The 24,524-nt window shown below is 39.9% G+C and overlaps 1 protein-coding gene across 13 annotated transcripts in view; it reads right to left on the bottom strand.

The window, feature by feature from the left end:
* Positions 1–1,123: 1,123 nt before the first annotated feature.
* KAT6B (lysine acetyltransferase 6B) overlaps positions 1,124–24,524 on the bottom strand; it is a 217,042-nt gene continuing 193,641 nt past the window's right edge. For all 13 annotated transcript variants that reach the window (XM_056531274.1, XM_056531264.1, XM_056531268.1 and 10 more), the window contains 3 exons: positions 15,742–16,008; positions 9,648–9,891; positions 1,124–5,859 (listed from right to left, as the gene is read on the bottom strand). In XM_056531274.1, coding sequence (XP_056387249.1) covers positions 3,362–5,859; positions 9,648–9,891; positions 15,742–16,008 — 3,009 coding nt within the window. In that variant the 3' untranslated portion in view covers positions 1,124–3,361. The remainder of the gene's footprint in view (positions 5,860–9,647; positions 9,892–15,741; positions 16,009–24,524) is intronic.

Genomic DNA, 24,524 nt, shown 5'->3' with positions numbered 1-24,524 from the left:
TTTTCTTCTTTAACCTTTAAACAAGGCTGACCAAAATCAGAAAACAAAATCATAACAAATGGCTTTACAGTTTAGCACAGGACATATAATACTACTTAGAAAAGCTCACACACCAAAGAGAGAAGCAGCATGCTTAGTAAGGCTTACTTCCAGCAAACATAATATAACAAAATACAGGGAGGACAAGTCAGATGGAAAAAAGATGGTAATTTTGAAAAAATCCACTGGACCTTGATCAGGGCACAGTGTCACTGGTTTACACATTACGCTCTAACAGCCAAGAGTGCTCCACCTACAGGCAAGGCAGTAAACCATAACACATCCTTCCATAGTAAAATGAAAAAAACAAACCTGATTGGATGGCAGTGAAATAATGTTCAGTTAAATGTTAAGAGACATTTGTATAAACACTTCCTTGCATTTACTTAATGCTGGTTTTTAAATCCATTTGCAGACAAGTGCTAATTGCATTCATTTTAAATATCAGTGCTTTATAAACCAACAAAAAAGTTTTAGATCTTAAAAATGTAAGTCTACAATAACTGTACTACAACAGACTAATGTGTCCTAAAAGGGGTTGTTCAGAAATGGAAAAAATTGCCTGCATTTTTGTGAAGCAGTGCTAGTGCCACTATTGATCAAAGGCCATTTTTGGTATTGCAGTTCAGCAGTATCCAACTAATTAGGGCTAAGCTGCAAAACCCATATCAGCCCACAGACCAGACTGGCTCTGCTTCTGTAAAAAACAAACAGACTTTAATGTCAGAATCCCATTTACAGTTCAACTTCAACCAGGAAGTTATGTAAACCTGTGAAAAACATTTGCAGTAAATAGAATTAAGCAAAACAACAGCATTGCAGTCTGAACCCGAACCTTCCAGCTGTCGATTTGTTTAGTCTTGAAAAAAGTAGTTTCGCTTTTATTATGCCCTGGTTGCTCCAAAGTGTCTGGTATGTGCACAGAGCAATTGGAAAATATTAAAAGCGGAACTACTTTTTTTTTTTTTTTCAGACCAAACAAATTGATGGCAGAACCTGCAGTAATGAAATTATTTTGAAGCCAAAAATACCTTTACAGACTAAGGGCCCTGTTACATGGCCTGAGCCAGTCTGTAAACATGGCCTGAGCCAGTCTGTAAACAAACGCTGATCCCAGTTATAGGCACTGGTTTACATAGCCTTCACAAGACTCAGCTGGCCTATTTCACTGGATCCCCCTATTACACAGGGATATGTGTGGGGGCGACAGTCGAACATTTTTAAGCATTACAAAACGACCTGACCAATCGATGACAAAGCAAAAAACATCTATACTTGTTTTAAATATTTAAATAATTAACATAAAAAAAAAAAAAAAACCTTGTCTCCATAGTTCCCCCACAGTCTCTGGTATCACGGTGGCTGATCTCCACTGAACTTCAATTCCCAAAGCTGCAAACAATATGTCACATTGGCGCTTAGCCAATCACTGGCTGAGACGAGACACTGCTGTGCCACTGATTGGCTGAGGGGCAATGTGTTGTATAGTCTGCAGCTTCAGGAAGCAAAATTCAGTGGGAACCAGTTACCATGATCTGTTATCACACAGCCGGGCCACTTAAGTGTGCTGGATAACCCCTTTCATATCTTTCTTAGACAATGTTCTTTTTTAATGTTACTTGGCTGACGGCTATCCCTCCCAGAAGTACAGAAAACCCCATACACACTAGTCAACCAATCCTGCAAAGTTTAGACAACTTTCAACTAATTCTGTAAAAAGTTTTTCCACTAGATTTGACTTAAGAGATTGGAAAGCAAAAAACACTCATATTGCAGGCACGTAGTTTCATTGTCTGAAGAGTAAAGTTGGCTACACACATATCTTATGGCCAAACACTTTATGTCCAACAGCAATCTCTCCTCATGCCTGTGTACACCTAAAAGCTTAGCTTTTGGAGAGGGGAAGGGGAGGGGGGGTTATGGTAAGCCACTGTCCCTTTCCCTTCTGAACAACAGAGGGCAGTTAAAATTCAAATCGCCCAATCCTTTCCTCTGACATCATCTACAATAAATATTAAATGGAGACCTGGTCCAGCTAAAGTCAGTGAGTTCAGTCAATATAAGTATGGGGGGGGGGGGGGGGGGGCCTTAAAATGTTAGTAATTAAAGACTATCAATCAAAAGTGGTTTATTGCACCAGGTCTTACTCCGAGACCCACTGCGACTGTGTATTATGAGATGGGAAAGCAGACTGCATTGCGCTCTGCTCCCTGACCAGCCGAGAGATCAATTTCCCAGCATAGACTTTTATGGAGAGAAATGTACTGATCTCTCGAGCAGCTGTGAAGTGGAGTGCAATGCAGCCCCTTTACCCAGCTAATAACTCACAAATCTCCTGAGACCCGCTGCGATCAACAATTTGAAATGACTGATCGACATGTAAAAAGTTGTTTTTAATGACAGTAACAGTACTGCTAAAGAGTCCTAAGATACTCAGTACAAGACAGAATGAGGTTCCTCTAGGGGAAAACATAAGATGTAAGATGATTATTTTCTGGGTATAAATACTGTGTTATGCCAGGGCTTCTGCTTGGTGCCACCACAGGCCTGCTATAGACATAACACAGTATAAGAAGTGTTCCTTCAAAGCAAGTACAATATCACATTTAATCCCTAATAAAATTACTAGGAGCACATGAACTTGGGGTTCCAAATTTTCAAATCTCAGGACCACAAGCAGTTGAAACAACACGTATTCATGAAATTTAAAGCGAATATTGGCAGCGATTACATGTGATATATTACATATTGCATAGTGATCTACCACCGATTAAGTGATGCCCAAAAAGTTTTACTATGATGTCTCCGTTCTCAATTATTCAGCTTGGCAGAACATGTTATGAAAGGATTAAATATTAAGAAGACTGCTAAAATAATAATTAAGAAGGTCACTTAGAGAAAGTCAGTGGCATTAAGGAAGTGCTCTTAGTCAATATATAGGGAAAAGACAGAAATAAAAAATGATTAAATTCCTTGAACAAATAGTAATCTTTTAATAAAAGTATATGTTACAAAAAAAAAAAAAAAAAAATCCAAATGGATGGTTATCCCCTTCAGTGCAGTGAAAGATAAATGTACTTAGGTGTTACCAGAACTGGTGCTGAAGAAGGTGAACATATATAAATATTAAACTAGTAGACAAGTAATGTGAGGTCAAATTGGAGAAGGGTCATGAGAAAAAGTGAGCCAATAACGAGAGACAGAGTCTGTGTCCTTCGATGGCCATTTAATGTCTGCATTTGATTCTGTTTTCAAAATTCAATTATGCAACAGCTGCAGTAAGGGATGAGGGTGTAGGGATGCTGGTATCTGCAAGGAAAACTCACCGCCTCATATATGCTCCATTGAGAGACTGTTTGGGCATTGGTGTGTTCATATAACCATGATGCCCAGGGCTGGAGTACATCATGTTACTGTGAGGGCTTGTCTGCATTGACTGCTGCGCATAAGGCTGGCTACCCATCATGCTCATTTGCATTGGGTACTGAGGGCTCTGGTTCATGTATCCATGGTTGGTGTGGTACCCACTATTCATCATCGACTGAGACATCCGATAACCACTCATGGGATTTAGTGTATTTACTGGGTTCACATTGTAAGCAGGAGCTGGCATCAGGTTGACACCCATGTTCATTCCACGCTGAATGGCGAGAGAACGGGAGGGAGGTTGCATGGTCACAGCCTGTGGAGGAGGTCCATGACCATATAGTTGCGAGGGATGGGGCCCAGATGGAGCCCCTGGAGGCAATGCAGATACTTTGGTCCGCATGGACATATGAGTTTTCCCTCCAATCTGTGTCTGCAGTCTTTGACTGTGAGAAAGACCCATCTGTCCACTAGACATGGTCCGCTGAAGGAGAGGTGGTGGTAAATTCATTGGTGGTGTGAGTTTTGTAGGAGGGGTCATTGTGGTTTGAGATTGTGGAGTAACCGAATGTGGCGACTGTGTGAGCTGCACCATGTTGCTTAGAGAAGAAGAAAGAGAGGCACCATTTGCATAGGATGTTACGGCCTGTGCATGACTATAAGGCAGGGAGTGATCCATTAAGGTGTTTGTCAATTGTTGAAGTTTGGCAAGGCTGAATGTAGCAGAGGGTTGAGGATAGTGGCCAGCCCCAAAATCTCCTTGTCCGATTCTATCATACAGCCCCCCAAGTCCACCACCTCCAGTTTCAGGAATGTCTGGCAAAGCAAAACCAGTGCCTGCCATACCACAAGGGGCAAGCTGCTGTTGTTGACCATTACTGGAAGGTCTCTCCACTGAACACGCCTGTGGGGACTTGACATTGCAAGGTGGCTGGGGAGGTGGAGACCCAATCATACTGCAACTATTGTTCATAGCAGACATCTGTTGCGTTATCGCACAACTACTTTTTGTCAAGTTAGTGGAGGTCATACCTCCACTGAATGAACAGCTATTTTGAGAGGGTAAAGTGCCAGCTCCAATGTTTGAGTCATAACTGCTCGGGTTATCATAGTTCTCTGTAGTACTCTCAATACTACCCAAGTCACTGAACCCACTATCCACAACCTGCTGTGAATGATCAGAAACAGATGATACATCCATCATGGGACTAGTTTCAATATTGTGTAATGAAGGAACAGAAATGGCTGTCTGCTCAGGGCTGATCTGGGCATAGTTACTTTCCAGAGAGGGTGCACTGGGGCTGTTTGCAGACCTGACAGACTGACTGGGAAGTGAGTTAACAGAGGACACTGGGCTGCTATGTTCAGACTGATGGCAGTCTTCTGTAGCAACCATCGATGGGCTTTGGGTATAACTTTGAAGATTATGACATGCTTCCTGTGTTTCAGAACAGTTTCTATAGGCTTCCTCTTGTTCTTCGCTTTCACGGGTTAGTGACTGAACAGCTTGTGCAGTTTCTGAATCAATGTCCAATCCATCCCCAGCATCACCAGTTAGTTCTGAAACTAATTCTGCTTGGTTTGTTTCACATGGAACAATGGCTTGCTCCTCTGTTTCAGTTGGTTGGTCATTTGCTGGCTGTGTGGGTTGCTTTACTTCAATTATTTCATCACAGTTGTTGCTTAAAATATCAGGCTGAGATGTATTATTTTCTATACCCAATTCTAAAAAACTCGCCTGATCCCCTAAAGTCTCATGAAATGGTTGTTCAGGTACCTCCTTCTTTGAGGTATCAAGATGGCTTTCATCTTCATCATCTGCATCATGATCTTCATTGTGAGACTGGTCTTCATCTTCTTCCTCATCATCGGGCAGTGCAAGCTCCCCGACTTGTTCGGTCACTGAGTTTTTCTCTTTCTCCAAATCCTTGTCAGACTTCTCAAATTCTTCTTGCACATCTTTCTCCTCCTGTTTTGGGCTGATATCTGTGTCCTCCTCAGGATCCTGCTCTGGCTCAGCTACTTTGTCTTGTTCACTTTCTTCACATTTTATATTATCTTCTTTCTTTTCTTCCTCTTCCAGGTTGGGGCTACATGGACTTGGACTTGGTAGCTCTACCACAGACTTTTCAGTTTCATCAACATGAGTTTGCATTTCTTCAGTGGTCTGCACAACTTCATCCTGATGTAGGTCCCTTTTCTCTTCATCTTCATCCTTTTCCTCTTCAACTTTTGTTTCTTCAGTCTGAGCCTGATAGTCTGGTTCCATTGGAGTCTCTGGAGGAGTATACAAGTTGAGTTTAAATCCAGACTTCCTATCCACACTACGTCTTCTCTTAGATGGTCCTCTCTTTAATCCTTTCGGCCAGCCCTGCTTCCTTGGAGCTGGTGCTAGTGTGTTTTCTTGAGTATTATGGTTATCAATGTTCTCTGGAGAAACTTCTCCTACATGATCTGTACAGACACAAACAATAAATAATCAATTTTAAATCAGTTTAATTCAATTACCGCAATATACAATCCTGTCTTGTGTCTTTAAAGAGGACTTGTAGTCATTTCTAAAATCCCTATGTACTGGCATGTATAGATTCCTTAGGGGAAGGCTAATCACAAACCTTTTTACTGTTTGCCAATCCACCTCAACAGTCACTACCCCCATGGCGGGATTATGCAGTGTTTTATTCCCATCTGACAGATTCCTGAATCAGTCAGATGGGCGTGCATAATTATGATACACTGGAGGTATAGGTGGGCTCATCGGGCCGGGAACATGAATAACTTTCAACCCTGCAGTATGCGCTTCCCTTCCTTCCTTCTGACATAGTCAACAGGATCTTGTGAGACTGACTATGTGATCAGCCACCCTCCTCCCCAAAAGGAATCTATACATACCAGCACATAGCGATTTTAGAAATTTCCACAGGTCCTCGCAAACCCTTTCTGACAAACTATCTAACAGTGCACAAAAAAGTGTGTTAGATAATCAAAACTCTCTCTGCTAGACTTTTGAACTAGGAGGTGTTGTGAATAGTTAGTCAGAGCACCCCACCTTCCTAAGGAGCTGTCCAGCTTGCAGTTTAATACAAGAAGCCTTAAGGGCAGATGTTGCCAGATAGGTCATGTGACTGTATTTACTCTGACACCCCTTTGCAGTTATAAAATAATTTTTTTCTGTAAAGCTAAATATCGTACAGGCGGCACTGAGCTGCAGCAGCACAACTCCTCCCTTTCTCTCTCTCCTGACCTGCACAATTGATGCACAGGGCAATGCTTCCAGCACAGAGCCGTGTACTTCAACCAATTAAAGGAGGGTGGGAGGAGGAAGCTTGCTGCTGCAGCTCAGTGCTGTCTCTATGACAAATCAGCTGTACAAACGGTCATAAGAGCATATACAATATGGTTAGTTTGATCTCTACATGACCTATGTGCTGGTAACTGCAGCTCTGTACCTTGTACAGTGATGCCAAAGCCACTTTAAGCCTGACCACTTCTAAAACAAAAATTAAAATTTTATAGTAATCGCTCATTACTGCTGAAAACAAACCCTGCCACAAAAAATAAGTTTTTTTTTTAATAAATATTGACAAACAAATAAACAAAACAAAAAACGCAGCTGCACCAGAACATATTGTAGTTGGTCATATATTAAATATCTTATGGCAAATGAGAAAATAAAGCATTTCCTTTTCTTTTTCTTAAAAGTTCACACGTAGCAGGGAAAGCATGCTACAGAAAAAATTCAGCAAATTCACGGGAATCTCAACTTTGGCACTGCAATGGCTGCAAATAATGGCCAAGTCATTACAAAAATTCAACAACATTTTAAAATGCCACCTGCTTACAAGCACTGGCACATCATAGTACTTCAAAATGATTTTCAGTAACAACCGTGGCTTGTGTACATAAGCAGATAAACACCAATAATTTATCATCTATAAGAGGTCTTAAACTAAGTTTAACCCGATAACGACCAAGGACGAGTATAGACGTCCAGGTTGGCGGGCGTTTCCGCACCTGGACGTCTATACTCGTCCATTCTTCTCGTGGGTGCTGCCCAGTGCACCCACGAGATCGTGGCAGGGACTCGGCTGTATCACACAGCCGGGACCCTGCTGCACTGCCAGGACCGAAGTAAACTTCGGTCCCGGCAGTTTTAACCCTTACAGCCGCGGTCGGAAGTGACCGCGGGCTGTAAGTGTTATGACAGAGGGAGGGAGCTCCCTCTGTCACTCCTGCAGCACCCCGCATCGCGATCGCGGGGTGCTGTGTGTGGCCGCGGCTGGCCGGGACCTGCCGCACTGCCGGGAGTTAAGTTCACTTCACTCCCGGCAGTTTAACCCTTACAGCCGCGGTCAGAAGTGACCGCGGCTGTAAGGAGTTCTGACAGAGGGAGGGGGCTCCCTCCGTCTCCTCTGCAGCACCCCGCAGCGCGATCGCGGGGTGCTGTGTGTGGCCGCACTGCCGGGAGTGAAGTTCACTTCACTCCCGACAGTTTAACCCCTACAGCCGCGGTCAGAAGTGACCGCGCGCTGTAAGGAGTTCTGACAGAGGGAGGGGGCTCCCTCTGTCTCTCCTGCAGCACCCCGCATCGCGATCGCGGGGTGCTGCTGCATACCTGGGCTGCCGGGGGTCCTACAAAGACCCCCAGGTCTGCCCTGGGTATTGCCTGCCAGTGAAATATGCTGCCTGCTAGTGAAAACTGGCAGGCAGCATATAACTGCAATGCTTTGGAATACTAAGTATTCCAAAGCATTAAAAAGTGTAAAAATAAATAAATAAATAAAATAAAAGTGTAAAAATAAATAAAAATTTAATAAAAGTGTAAAAAAAAATATATATTAAATATACATTTATTAAATTAATCTAATAAAAAAAAAAAGCATAATGTGTAGGATCGCATTGGCGGACATCCGCAGCATGTAATATGCTGCGGATGTCCGCCACGTGATCCTACACATTATGCAGCAGTCACGGTAAAGAGCTCGCTGCTGCGGCTGGGTAGCTTTGTGCGTCCACTCATAGCGGCGGATTTTCCGCCAGCAGTCATGAGCGGACACACTGAGCTACCCAGCCGCAACAGTAATGGATATGTTCGCCATGAGCGGGTGCTTATTCCCACAACATGGCGGATATATCCATCAGGAGCCTTAACTGTCACAGACAGACGCGTTATACTGCCAGCCGACCAGCCAATAACTTGTAGGGGTGCGGTATATAAATGGGGTCACTTGTGGGGGTGGGGGTACTGTTCTGCCCTGAAAGCCAAATGGCGCTCCTCTCCTGAGTCCTACCACGCGGCCAAGGAACCATATATGGCCAAAGCGGGGGTATTTCCGAACATGGGACAAGCAGCTAAATAAAATATAGGGTGCATTTCTTTCAATATCAGAAGTGATGTACAAAAAATATGCCCCCCAAATGATGCATTTGTGAAAAATTGCAATTTTCGAATTTTTAACACTGACATTGTAATAATTCCTGCCAAAAAACTATGGTGTTAAAATACTCACTGTACCCCCTAGCGAATACCTTGAGGGGTCTAGTTTTTAAAATGGGGTCATTTGGGGGGTGTTCCTATGTTCTACTACCTTTTAATTTCTGCAAACCTTGCATAGCACATAAAAAAAATTTACTTTTCAAATTTTCAAAATTTCAAGTTAAATTGTTAGGGTTCTAACTAATTTAAAATGTTAATTAAAAACTAAAAAATGACGTCAAAATAAAGTAGACATCTGAAAGTATAAGTTTCATGAACTATTTGGTCAGTAAGTATAAATATATGCAACCAATTAGTGTTAAAATAGCAAAAAATCGTAATTTTTTGTAAAAATTTCATGATTTTTTTGCATTGTAAAAAAAAAAATACAAATGATATCGGCTTACTTTTACTATGTACATGAAGGACAACTTGTGACAAAAAAACAATGTCAGAATTATCGTGATTGGCGAAACGTTACCAGAGTTATTCTCTAATAAAGACAGACATCCCCGATTTGAAAAAACAGGCCTGGTCTTTCAGGGGCGTACAGGTTTATTTGCATTGGTCCTTAAGGGGTTAAGTGCTTTATTCATGGGACTGTATGTTTTAGCGTGTGATTAGCTGAATAATGGTCCTTAGCCATCTCATCCAATGAATTCAATCTAAGAAATCTCTCAGCACAACTGGTTGGCTGAAAAGAGCACACTGTACAATGATCCGTTTGTATGTTCTATCTTGGTAAGAATGGATACAATTGACATACTTGTATTAGACCCCTCTTTCCTGCATGGTAACTCTGCTGTTCTGCTAGCTGTATGTTCCTCTTCAGTGCCTCTTCCGTCATCACTTTTTTGGTCCATGTTATTTTCCTGTTCAGTGTGGTCTTTGTCAGAATCCTCAAACGGCTCATTTAGGACTTCAGTGGTCTCAGAGATTGTTTCTGTAGTAACGCTGCTATTTAGTCTCCGGCGTTTTCGTCCACGTCTTCTCCTTAGTGTAAATGCCTTCTGTAAAAAGAATTATTATATATATTTTTTTTTTTTCATTTTTACAAAGATGTTTACTGTTTACTCTTGTAACCCACATATTGAAACTTTTGGGGGGTTTCATTCTTACACAGTCCACTTTATGGTAAAACGCACACAGTGGTCCTTATTTACTAAGCTAAAACCCACTAGTTTTTGTCAGGTTTTTCCAAGTTATTTTGGTGCACAGTGTCTGTGACATGTCTCAGACAATGTGCGACAGGAAAATCCCACTAATGTGTGGTTTCACAAGCTGACCTAATTACTATTGAATTCCCAGAAAATCCAGTGAATAAATTACTGGAAATTTCAACCTAGAAAAAGCTGGTCAGAAAATTTTCCTGGCTTGTAGGATTCCACCCGATTTACTATGGGGGATCACAGATTTACAAGTCTGAAACAACATTTCACACTAGTAAAAACCATACACTCTTAGTAGATGAGGCCCAGGATCTCTCTTTATTTTGTGGGTTAAAAATGATTAAAACTATACCCATGTGTACAAAGTTTTTCTATTATTGTACTGCTTTTAAAAAAAGTACAATAATTGAAAAATATTTTTTTAATCAAAATAAGTATGTTTGTTTAAAATTGCCCTATTCTGACCCATTTAATCTTTTAATTTTTTTTTGTATACAGGGCTATAGGAGGGCTCATTGTTTGTGACATAATCTATAGTTTATACCGGTACCATTCTTATTTTGATCTGACTCTCTGATCACTTTTTAATATTTTTAAAAACTTTTATTTTATACTTTTTAAGTCTAGATTGCATTCACTGTACAATGCTATGCTATTGCCTAGCACGGTACAGGAAGTTCTGGGCTCCACTGATACAGCCTTGCTCTGCAAGGCTGAATTATTGGAGTGATGATTAGGCCTGCAAAAGGAATGTAAGGGGACCTCCTTCAACATTTTAACTCATAGGACCCCCACAATCTCACTGTGGGGATACAATGAACATCCCAAACCCACTAGCATCTGTCAGTAAATTTTTAGATGCTTTGATTGGCATTGATCATGGCATCTAAAGGGTTAATGGTGGACATCCGCATAATACTTGATTTAAACAATAGGTTATTTTCTGATGACATTAACCCCTTAAGGACAGGGCCATTTTAAATTTTTGCACTTTCGTTATTTCCTCCTCACCTTCTAAAAATCATAACACTTGCAAATTTCCACCTACAGACCCATATGAGGGCTTGTTTTTTGTGCCACCAATTTTACTCTGTAATGACATGAATCATTTCAAAATCTATGGCGAAAGGAGAAAAAAAATATATTTGTGGGGCAAAATGTAAAAAAATGCCACATTTGGGGGCTTTCAATTCTACGCAGGGCACTTTTTGGTAAACATGACACCTATCTTTATTCTGTAGGTCCATACGGTTAAAAGGATACCTAATTTATAAAGCTTTTATTTTATTTTACTACTTAAAAAAATTATAACTACATGCACCAAAAATTGTCATCTTCTGACACCTATACCTTTTTTTATTTTTCTGTATACGGGGATGTAGTTTTTATCTGTACCATTTTTGTTTTGCTGGAACTTTTTGATTGCTTTTTATAAAAAAATTTTTTTAGGGTATACAAAGTGACCAAAAATATACAATTTCGGACTGCAGACGCCATTGACCGTGCCGCTTAATTAACACTATATTTTTATAGTTCGGACATTTGCGCACGTGGCAATACCACATATATGTTTATTTTTATTATATTTAAATATTTTTTTTATATATCGAATTTGGGAAAGGGGGGAATTCAAACTTTTAGTATGGAAGGGGTTAATGGGTGTTTTTGTAATTTTTTACACATTTAGTCCCCTTAGGGGACTTTTAGGAGGAATCCTTAGATTCCTCATACAAATCAGTGTAGTTCCATAGAATTACCCCACTGGACCACCAGGGACTGGTTAAAAGGTCCCTTTAGAAGCCGCTGTCAACTTTGACAGCGGCAATCTAAAGGGTTAATAGGTGGACGTGTAGATCACCGCATGTCGGCTATTAAAGGCGGCCCCAGCTACAAGAATCAGGGGGCCAGCCAGTATGGCGCTTGCTCGAGTCTGGAGCCCCAGCCATACACCACTTGCCATCAAAGTCCTTAGACAGCAACCGGTCAAATTAATTAATAAATACCTCTAACCACTGTACATAAAAGCCTAAACATGCCAAACTTAGAACCTAGAAATATATATAGCCTCCAGGAAATGCAGTTTTTAACATATTGTAATGTTGAATATTAGGCTACCCAACTAAGACAAAAAGGATAAGGTGAGGACTGATAGAAAGCAGCTATTGGTAGGTGACTATCATTAGAGGTGTGGAGTTTGGGGGAAATGGTTTTGTGAGATGTCTTACTGGTGCTACTGCTAGCAGAGATACAATAGGAAATTATTATTAATATTGTTGAGTAAGTAAAGCATGAAGGGAAAGTGGATGTTCTTGTACATCTAGGGACAAATGATCTGGCTTGTAATCCGGTTTCACAGGTGAAGGAAGCTTTTCACACACACTTGGTAATGCTATACAGAAGGTTTCATCCACTGTTTCATTCTCTGCTGTTGTTGGAAGCACCAGTTGGAATAGAAATGAACTGTACAAGAAAGATGGTTTGCATCTTTCTCTCAAGGGGACACATGTCTTCAGTGAACAGTTTAAAAGTATTTTCTAAAAAGTATTTAAACTAGGAAGGAAGGGGGGGGGGGGTGCGCAAAAGAGTTATAAGCCATCAGTCCAATTGCCCCCAAAACAGTGCCAGAACTTGCATGTAGCACATAGGTCGCAAGAAGACAAGCTCAGAGTCTTATCTACTAATGCTCACAGTTTAGGGAATAAGATCAACGAATTTGGCTCAATAATGACATATGAGAATGTAGCTTTAGTGGCTGCTACTGAGACATGGTTCCGTGAGAGTAATGACTGGTATACATCAATACCAGGGTACTCTTTATATAGGAAAGACAGAGAAGGCAAGAAATGTATGTGAAAGATAGTTTGTGTCACTAACTTGTATTAGGTTATGCTAAGAGTAAGTTTGGGTTACATTGCAGTTTGGTAATCATGCAGTAACTCTTGTAGGTGTTATTTATAGACTGCCTGGCCAAGTAAAGGAATTAGATGATCTACTAGTTGAGGAAATAGCTAAAATGACATTAAAAAGGGAAAGTTATCATTATGGGAGACTTTAATCTTCCTGATGTGAACTGTAAAACCAAAATAGCTAGTTCTGCCAGGAGTACAGATATTCTGAATCAACAAGTAGTTGAGGAGCCAACCCGGAAGGAGGCCATTTTAGAAAGAGTATTCACAAATGGGGATTCGGTATCTGACATAACTGTAGGTGAAAGCTTGGGATCTAGTGATTAACAGTCAGTGTGGTTTAATATAAGAACAATGACTAAGTCATACCACACAAAAAAAAAGTTTTAGATTTTTAGAAAAACAGACTTTTCTAAATTAAGAATAGTTGTAAATCAGTCCGTATCAGACTGGAACAGTTTCAATTGAGTCCAGAAGAAATGGGACTACTTAAAAGTTTCATTATTAAAAGTTTCATTAAAAAAAAGGAAACGACCACTGTGAGACTCAGCAGAAGTGGCCAAAATCTTAAAAATCTAAAAGCTAGCATTCAGTTATTATAAAAAAAAAATCTCAAAAGCAATGAACATAGGGGAATGTATAAGATTAGACAGAAAGAGGCCAAGCAAGTTATTTGCCGGTGACGAAAGGAGATAAGACATTCTTCAGATATATAAATAAAAAAAGGAAATTAAAACAAGGAATAACTAAGTTAAAAACAGAGGATTGAAGATATGTAGAAGAGGATAAAGGACTAGCCGACTGTATCAAAAAATATTTCTGTTCAGTTTTTAAAGGGTACCTCTCATCAGAAAAACTTTTCATATATTATAGATTAATGTATGCAGAATAACTTTACAATTGCATGTTATTAAAAAATATGCTTCTTTCTATTTAATTTTCCACTTTGAAGAAATGACCACTAGGGGTCTCCCTACCAGTCCTTTCAGACTCATGCTGGAGTCCTAAACACTACGAGCTGCCAGTCTGCTTTGTTCACAAAGGAGAACACTCAGAGCTGCCAGCCTGCTTTGTTCACAGCTTGTTTGGCTGTGAATAAAGCAGGCTGGCAGCTCTGAGTGTTTAGGACTCCAGCATGAGTCAGAAATGCTTGCTGACAGGACTGATCGGGAAAAATACAATAGAAATAAGCATATTTTTCATTAACATGCTATTGGAAAGTTATTCAACATTCATTAATCTAAAATATATCAAAAGTTTATTTGATGAGAGGTACCCTTTAAAAATTAAGGAAAAGGACCTCAGTTAGGGATAAAAGACAAATTGTTTGATGCTTGTGTCTTTACAGAGGAAGAGCTGTCTAAAGTTAAGATAAACATACATACGGGCCTGATGGGATACACCCAAAGATACTAAAAGAGCTAAGCAGTGTACTAGCAAAACCGTTGACTGATTTATTTAACCAACAGGAGTTGGTAACAGGAGTTGTCCCAGAAGATTGGAAGTTAGCAAATGTTGTCCCCATTCATAAGAAAGGTAGTAGAGAAGAATCAGGCAACTATAGGCCAGTAAGTCTGACATCAATAGTGGGGAAATTAATGGAAAGGATAGGATTGTGGAACATCTAAAATCCCATGGATTGCAAGATGAAAAAACAACATGGGTTTACTTCAGGGAGATAATGTCAAATTAATGTTATTGATTTTTTTGACTGGGTGACTAAAATAATAGATGGGTGAGGTGCAATAGACATTGCTTACAGATTTTAGTAAGGCTTTTGACACTGTCCCACATAGAAGACTTATCATTAAACAGTAGTCCTTGAGCTTGAACTTCTATATTGTTGAGTGGATTAGGCAGTGGCTGAGGGGCAGACAACAGAGGGTTGTAGTCAACGGAGTATATTTAGAGCAAGGTTTGGTTACCAGTGGGATATGATAGAATATTTTAAAGACATAAAGGGAATCAACACAATAAAAGGAGAAGACTATATTTAAAAGAAGAAAAACAACTACAAGAGGACATAGTTTTAAATTAAAGGGGCAAAGGTTTAAAAGTAATATGAGGAAGTATAACCACAGCAAAATTGATATACTGCAGGTTAGAAAATCTGCAGAATACCCTCAATACCTCCATTTGTTTTCCCCTACAACTTGTGAGTCGTTTTTTCAAAACCCTCTCCACAGATATTATGTATATTGCTGAGATGTTCTGTGCAGAAACTGATGTGATACCCTCTTTTTCTCCCATTACATGATTATTGAAAAGTCATTTCTTGGAGTTCAGAAATGACTCTAGGTTCTTACCTTTAAGTCTTCTCACAATCACATTACATAATGTGCCAGACCAAAGTACTCATTCCCATTGTGGGCATATTTTAACTATAACTGACTGCAAGCCTTCTAGGTGTAGCAAAATCAGAGGAAAAGTTATGGATTAAATGGCACTGTCCTTGCATGTCAAACCTATGTGTTGGTTGAATGGCTCGATCATAATTTGTTTTGGTCAGCATAAAAGAAGAAAGCATAAGAGGGAACTAGTAACTTACTGCTAGCAGCACACTATAACCACTAGAGGTCACTCTTTATCTGCAACTGTTATTTTAAAATGGTGATAGGAAGTCAACTAATAATTGGTTTTAAACTAAATCACCCTTCAGTATTAACTTCCATTAGCCAACTTCCTTCAATAGAAACTTGTGAGATAGGAAGGTATAACATAATATATGCATGTGTGTTTAACTCAACACCGAGTGATACATTGGCCAGTTTTATTAATTGGTTACCTTTTTCTTCATTGGAGTTTGGGGTTTGGTCAGTATTGGAGGGGTGGATTCAGGGTACTGTTCTTCAGGTTCCTCCCCACTGCTTTCTTTACTTTTCTCTTTGAGGTGTAAATCCGCAGGTATTAGTGAGGTAGGGCTTGTAAGGATCGCATATGTGGCATCCACAGTAGCATCTTCCTTGGATGGAGATTGTTTTCGGTCTGTTTCGGAGGAGCTTAAGTGCTGATATTTGCTCTCTTTACATTCGCCCTGTTCTGGAAGTTCCATCTGTTAAAATAAAAAATAAAAATATAAGTTAAATTACAAAAAGTATTATTATTAAATTGCTCCAGTGTGTCAGAATTTTTGCCCATAAATCCCCCCCCCCCCCCCCCCCCCCCAAAAAAAAAAAAAACAACAACTGATGTTTGATACAGATGTTAGACGAGAGAGCCTGGCATGCAATCTCTGATGTACCTCATCCCAAAGGTGTTTGGTGGTGTTGTAATCAACTGTCCCAAACATCTTGGCACGCTAAGGCATTAGGGTAGGGTCACACGGGCCATATTTTGCTGCAGCTGATTTAGCTTCACATTGACTTTAATGGCTAGGAAAATATGCAGCAACAAATACACATCAGCATATACGCAGCAGAAAATATGGCACCTGTGACCCTACCCTTAAAGGGAATCTGTCATCAATGTCACCCGCACTAACCTGTTGGTACAGGCTTTTAGTGCGGGCGACACTGATGAAAATGATACTCACCATGGGCCAATCTGTAGCCTGTTTGCCCTTAATTCTGCTTATTTGTTTGATGATAATCAGCAGTCTTGGTGCCCAGGTAAATAAAAAAAAATGTTGAAGTGCACTACAAGTCTGTACCAACAGGTTAGTGCATGGGATACTGAAGACAGATTCCCTTTAGGATTTCCTTGACTGAAACTAAGTGGCCTAAACAAATGCCTAAAAAACAAGCCCACATTATGAAAAGCTTGACCAATCAGTCCAAAGAACAGGTTTTCACTGCTCTAGAGTCCCTTGGCAGCATGCCTTAAATCACTCCATCTGATGCTTGGCATTGTGCTAAGAAACATAAGGATTGTGTGATGTCCCGGTACGGGATATGCATCCCACAGTCCTATCAGCTTGAGTCCCTGCATGTCCCCAAGGCTCACCTGCAGTATACCCCCCGTAATTAGGTGTACATTTAATGTAAAGGACCTTTGATATGGTCACATGGCTGTGAGTCACATGATAAAGGTTGTCACACGTTAAAATGTTAAAATCTGAACAATTGTGCCTAGCCCGAAGGTACTGCCCAATTGGTATACTTTTTTTTTTAAAGTGTAGTGGGATGCCAGCTATCCCAATGAAGGAAACTATGTTTGTTGACACTTGAATTTGACGTCAGACGCCAGTGTATTTAAGGAGGACAAGCACGCCCACTGGCCATTAGCCACCTAGACCTTTCTGAGGAAGCTGGGGTTCCAGTGAAACATTAAAGGCATTGTAACATTAAAGACATTGTAACTAACAACCATGCTGACAGTACTTGGTGCACTATTATAGTATGGTCCCTCCACTTTTTAGCGCTATTACTGGTTGTTTGTGAGGAGACCGTAAAGCTGCTATTTAAAAACTTTCATGGCCAATGCCTTTAACGTTTCACTGGAACCCCAGCTTCCTCAGAAAGGGCTAGGTGGCTAATGGCCAGCAGGCGTGCTTGTCCTCCTTAAATACACTGGTGTCTGACGTCAAATTCCAGTGTCAACAAACCTCCTCCAGTCAGATGTGAGTCATAGATTATAGCATCAAAGTACGCCGCACATGACTCTTCACTTAGGTCTGAATGTATCCAATGTCCTAACTGCGCAGATGCCGTCTCTTGCGCATGACAGTGGACTTTGAGATATTCCGGCTCTAAACCCATCCATTGCGCTTGTGTAGGAAAGTCCGCGCATGTCATAGAACTTATACGAACTTATACGATAACGTCTCGTTATCTGTCAGTGTCACTGCGCAGCTGCAGAATATCACGCATGACACTGGACTTAGTTTAGGATCTTAGGTAGATCAGTAACTATATGTATTAGTGCTTAACATTATTGGGGCATTGCATAAGGTTTATATGCTGATGGAAATAGTGTAAAGTATACGGACAGGGTATATGTACCAGAGTCTAGTCGCAAAGGCCAATCAAAATACAGGTATGTTAAGAGAACTTCTTAAGAGTACCCTGATTATTAAAATAAATATACATTTACATAGGCAGTATATTGCTCATTGTGAACTACTAATAAGACATAAATATAGCAACACCGGACAATACAACCTGGGAAAAAGGAAAAATAATAATAATAATGATAACAACAACAACAACACGTAAGGTCATGCCAACATGGTGGTAAAATAGACCTTATGTATCCCAGGCACAAGTGTAGGCCATAAACATGAACTCCATGCATTTATAGAAAAAAAAAAAAAGGAGTAAGCGGAGTCACTTATAAAACACATTGAGTGCTAAGTTTATTAATTCTGTAGAATATACAATACAATAATGGTAAAATTACGTAATCTCAAAGAGGAATACAGCAACAAAAAACGGTGGTATTACCGGCTCTGCACATCAAACACAAACATAAAATTATATAATGTATATTGTTATCCGTATGTTTGATGTGCAGAGCCGGCAATACCACCTTTTTTTGTTGCTGTATTCCTCTTTGATATTACGTAATTTTACCATTATGTATTGTATATTCTACTGAATTAATAAATTTAGCACTCAATATGTTTTATAAGTGACTCCGCTTTCTTCTTTAGTTTTTTTCTACTAATAAGACATATGATATATGTACATATAACCCTTTATCCTCCACCTCATACCTTCATTTGGACTATATAATACGTTATTTGCTAATATAGATAACACAGATAGTAACCTTATAGGGACATGTGAAATATGTAAGTAATATAAAAGACCAACTTGTTATGAAGACATAATAAAAAGTCCATGTATGGGGAAGGGGAAAAGGAATGAGGGAAGGGGAGGGGATTAGGGGGAAAGGAAAGGGACTTTACATAAAATACCTAAAAAAATAAAATAAAATTATGATATGATTATACGTAAATAGAACGTCAGTGACTATTCCCAGAGTGCTTGAAAGTGAGTATGAAAAATAAAAGTGCATTAATAGAACATTAATGTCTGTCTCTTGATAGGATGAATACCAGGTGGTCCAAGCGGTATGTCCCGCTGTCCCAAGGCTCGCCGTTATAATGAAAGGTTCCTGATTAGCCAAGTGCGTTTTTTGACTCTATATCTTATTTGCAACTCACATGTCGCTTGATACATCAGCTACCTTAGTTAATTGACTGAACTTAAAATAAAGTAGATGTGAGAATGAAAAAAATATAGTTGTATATACCTGGAGGAATAATAATGTAAATCAATAAATCGTAAAACATGAAGTGAAGGTATAGCCACGCTGTACCTGTTGTGTGGTCCAGAAGAAAGGATAAAAAAGATATATAATAATTTACTCCCAAAAAGTAGAAAAAGAAAACCTTATTGAACTTATTGCCATGTACATCTTTAACATGTCAAGCCAGGGGGTTGTCAGCTTGGGTTCTGATAGAGCTGAAATGTTTACCAATACGTCAACGTAGTTCTTGAGATGTTTTCCCTATATACATTTTGGGACACTCACATTGAATAGCATAGATGACGTTCCTGCTGGTACAAAAATTGTGTAGGCATGTCCATCTACAGGATTGGTAAAGGACTTGGTTGTAATTATGTATCTACAGAATGTACAGTATCCCCATGGAAATGACCCCTGTGGTCTAGTCGGTAACCAGGTGGTTCTTTGTGTCCTGAGTTCCTGTAGATGGCTGTTTACTAGAATGTCTCTGAGGGTGGGGCCTCTTCTATATGTGATGCTAGGTTTTTGGCCCACTCTGTCGCTCAGATCGGTATCTGAGGTGAGGATATGCCAGTATCTCTGTAAAATCCTCATCACTTGAGGTGCATACGCATCATATGTCCCGATCCATCTGATGATGTTATCTTGATGTCGTAGGGAATGGTTGGTGGATAATAGTTCCGTCCGGTTACTATTGTGAGCCCTGGAATAGGCTCTCCTCATATGTTTTTTAGGGTAACCCCTTTGTGCGAATCTAGATAATAATAAATTACTTTCTTGTTCAAATTGTTGTTCATCTGAACAATTGCACCTAGCCCGAAGGTACTGCCCAATTGGTATACTTTTTTTTTTTTTTAAGTGTAGTGGGATGCCAGCTATCCCAATGAAGGAAACTATGTTTGTTGACACTGGAATTTGATGTCAGACGCCAGTGTATTTAAGGAGGACAAGCACGCCCACTGGCGATTAGCCACCTAGACCTTTCTGAGGAAGCTGGGGTTCCAGTGAAACATTAAAGGCATTGGCTATGAAAGTTGTTAAATAGCAGCTTTATGGTCTCCTCACATACAACCAGTAATAGCGTTAAAAAGTACTATAATAGAGCACCCGGTACTGTCAGCATGGTTGTAAGTTACATTATAGGAAGACTGGAGCTGTGTTTTTAATCACTGTGTGGTCCTGACATCTAGTGGACAATCTGCTAATTGCATTCTCATTAGTTTACACTCAATTTTAATTGACATCAATAAAAGTTACATTTTAGTTGAGAGGGACTTAGTTTAGGGCACCCCTTTGGGGTTTCCCCTAAAGTTGTTGTGAAAAAAGTCTGTCTAAGTCACTGCAAGTCCCAGAAAGCTGCGGGGTCCTCTGTGTTACTGGTCATCTCTCTGGGATCCTGGCCTAGCTGTAAAGACTGTACCATCTGTCTACCTCAGTAAAGCTACCGTTAACCCTGACCTGGCCTTGGACTCTTATATGCCCTGCCTAACTAGGACTAGCAGTGCTACCGTTCGGGTGGTTCTCAGTTAAAACCACGCCCTGGCATCACGAACATTTAGGGGTTAACACCATCTGCCCCTGGGCTACAACATCTGCCCCATACACCTCAAATCGCACCCCTGTGGCGCACCACAACTGCATGCAGTTACGCAATGGAAACCTATGTCATGAAGTTCAAGGCAGGACAATTTTGGGCGGATTTAAATGCCAGATGAGGTTTGGTTTTTGAAGTAATTCAGTCATCAGAGTGTTGGTGACTTCTATGCACAATGCGTTCCAGTACTTGGCGACCACCACTCTGTAACTTTACATAGTCTCTGATGTGGCTGTGATTCCTAAACGTTTTAACTTTTCAATGATACCACTCACAGTAGATTGTGAAGGATCTAGAAGGGAACAAATTTCATGAATGAACTGTTGCAGTGGTTGCATCCTATTACATTACCACACCAGAATTTATTGAGCTCTTCACATTTTCAAAAATGCTTGTATAGGCAGACAGATGCTTTAGTTTATAAACTTGGAATGGAACTGAATTAACAACTGAATTAAATGATGAAGTGTGTCCCAATTCTTCAGTCCATATAGCGTATTTGCTTAAAAGCAACTGTAAGGGTACACAATTTTAACTAATGTTTCAAATTCACTATTCTGTACGTAAAACAAACAAAAACATAAGTTACTAGCCAAAATCAGACACAGCACCCCTTCTTATTCCTAGAAAGAAAAAAACTGTAAATGTAAATAAAAAAAATGTGCTTTTAATAAAGGTTTTGCTCAGCTATATCACTGCTAATACTTAAAAGGGGGTTTCCAATAATGGAAAAAAACTTTGGCAAGGGAGATGGGGGCTGGAGTGCAACACATCCATAATTCACCTAATAAATTCCCCGCTGTTACTGCTCCCCGCTGGTCTGAGGTTTACTATGCTGTAGCAAATACATGCCAATATACCCGGGCCGCTCCAACAAGTCACTGGTCTAAGTAGTGTATGGCATGAGACTGAAGAGGCCAGGGACTGGCGGCAGTTCTCATGTGGGCATCCAAGTACCTCATCGCTGCAGCACAATAAACAAAGACCAGTGAGGACCACCAGAGAAGTTGTAGTAGAACAGTGGGGGATTTATCAGGTGACAAATGAGTCTTTTTGTATCTTACGACACCCTTGCTCAGAAAAAAAAACGTAACACTTACATGCTGGTTAAAAAGATATATTTTTATTTAATGTAACAGCCCTGGTGTACATACTATCATGCTATCTATTATACACAGCTTGTATTATTAGAAAGATGACAATAGAGATCTTAGAAGAAACTTTACTGAAATACATAATTAACCAAAAGGCAAGTCCGAAAGGAGGGGAAGACTAAGCAAAGTGCTAAAAATGTAAGTACAACCCCCCAAGCAGTAATTGGCAAATGATAGTGACAAAATAGAGTAACTTACTAGATAGGTATAGAAAATAATAGAACTTTTTATTTAAAACATATATAAAAAAAAAGGGCAATTTTACTGGATCTGCACATAGTTGTAATAGCAATGATATATAGAGTATTGAGTCATAATACAGCAGCTACAAAGAAATTGCACATGGAGAAAAATGTCTGCAAGGAAAAATGGCTTAAGGGGTAAGTCAAATACACATATCCCCCAGCCCATGCATGCCAAACAGTAACCAAGTAGAAAAGTGCTACGTGCATAAAGTAAAAATCAGTACAAGCAAGTGACACAGCTAGCTATACAGACCAAACTGTTCTGTGGAGATAAATCCAAGTGCTGAGAGCTCCTGGGCGTGATCCAATACTTTATCTCCTTAATGACGCAGGACGTATATTTACATCCTGCACCGACTCTGCGGTGACCCCGTATAATATCGGGCCGGGACCCGTGGTGATGCCCAGTATTAACCCTTCAAACGCGGTGATCAAAGTTGACCACCGCATCTGTAGTGAAACTGAAAGCATCCCGGCAGCTCAGTCGGGCTGTTCGGGACCACCGTGGTGAAATCACGGCGTCACGAACAGCTTGCAGGACACCAGGAGAATCCCTACCTGCCTCCTGCATGTCCGATCGCCGAATGACTGCTCCGTGCCCGAGATCCATGCAGGAGCAGTCAAGCGCCGATAACACTGATTAATGCCATGCTATTGCATGGCAGTGAAAAGTGTAAGGGTGCGTTCACACTGCCGTCTGTCCCCATTTTTTTATCTCAGTTTTGTTTCCTTTTTTGCAGGCTGTAAACAGATTCAAAACGGTTTAAAAAAAATCCCATTAATGTCAATGGGATTTTTTTATTATCCGTTTGCACCCGTCTGCACTAATTTCCTTTTTTTTGAAGGCACATGCTGTATTTTTTCTTCATCCAAAAAATGGAAGAAAAAACGGATACAGTAAATTTAACATTGAAGTCTATGGAAAACGGATGAGCCTTTAATGTCATCCGTCTGCATTTGTTTTTTCAATCCGTTTTTTGATTCTTTTTTACTTTTGAGCATGCTCAGAACAAAAAAAAAAATTCTTGTTTATTAACTGAACAAAAATGGATCCAAATGGATCCAAACCCAAACCAGTTTGCATCCGTTATTGTTCGTTTTTTAAAGTTTGTTTTTAATTTTGACGGGAGAAGAACGGAACGGGTCCAGACGGCTGTGTGAACGCAGCCTAAGAGGTCAGTGTATGCAATGTTATAGCCCCCCTATGGGGGCTATAACATTGCAAAAAAAAGTGAAAAAAAAAAAAGTGTTAATAAATGTGATTTAACCCCTTCCCTAATAAGTTAGAATAAAAACTATGTAAATAAAAATATAAACAGGTGTCGTATCGCCGCATGCATAAATGTCCAAACTATAAAAAGCTGACCGCCGCTTCTAAAGTGAAACTGAAAGTATCCCGGCTGCTCAGTCGGGCTGTTCGGGACCGCCGCGGTGAAATCGCGGCGTCCCGAACAGCTGACCGGACACCGGGAGGGCCCTTACCTGCCTCCTCGGTGTCCGATCGACGAATGACTGCTCCGTGCCTGAGATCCAGGCAGGAGCAGTCAAGCGCCGATAATGCTGATCACAGGCGTGTTAATACCCCCCTTTTCCCATAAAAAAAATAAAACAGTGTAAAAAAAAATAAAAATAAACATATGTGGTATCGCCGCGTGCGTAAATGTCCGAACTATAAAAATATCATTATTTAAGCCGTACGGTCAATGGCGTACGCGCAAAAAAATTCCAAAGTCCAAAAAAGCGTTTTTTGGTAACTTTTTATAACATTAAAAAATTAATAAAAAGTGATCAAAAAGTCAGATCAAAACAAAAATCATACCAATAAAAACTTCAGATCACGGCGCAAAAAATGAGTCCTCATAACGCCCCGTACGTGGAAAAATAAAAAAGTTATAGGGGTCAGAAGATGACATTTTTAAACGTATAAATTTTCCTGCATGTAGTTATGATTTTTTCCAGAAGTGCGACAAAATCAAACCTATATAAGTAGGGTATCATTTTAACCATATGGACCTACAGAATAAGGATAAGGTGTAATTTTTAACGAAATATGCACTGCGTAGAAACGGAAGCCCCCAAAAGTTACAAAATGGCGTTTTTTTTCCGATTTTGTCGCACAATGATTTTTTTTTCCATTTCGCCGTGCATTTTTGGGTAAAATGACTAATGTCACTGGAAAGTAGAATTGGTGATGCAAAAAATAAGCCATAATATGGATTTTTAGGTGGAAAATTGAAAGGGTTATGATTTTTAAAAGGTAAGGAGGAAAAAACGAAAGTGCAAAAACGGAAAAACCCTGAGTCCTTAAGGGGTTAAAAAATTAATAAAAAGCGATCAAAAAGTCTGATCAAAACTAAAATGGTATCGATAAAAACTTCAGATC

Source organism: Hyla sarda, chromosome 7 (genome assembly GCF_029499605.1).
Source record: "Hyla sarda isolate aHylSar1 chromosome 7, aHylSar1.hap1, whole genome shotgun sequence".
In the NCBI taxonomy this organism is placed as follows: Eukaryota; Metazoa; Chordata; class Amphibia; order Anura; family Hylidae; genus Hyla; species Hyla sarda.
This window is presented reverse-complemented; position numbering and strand designations above follow the sequence as displayed.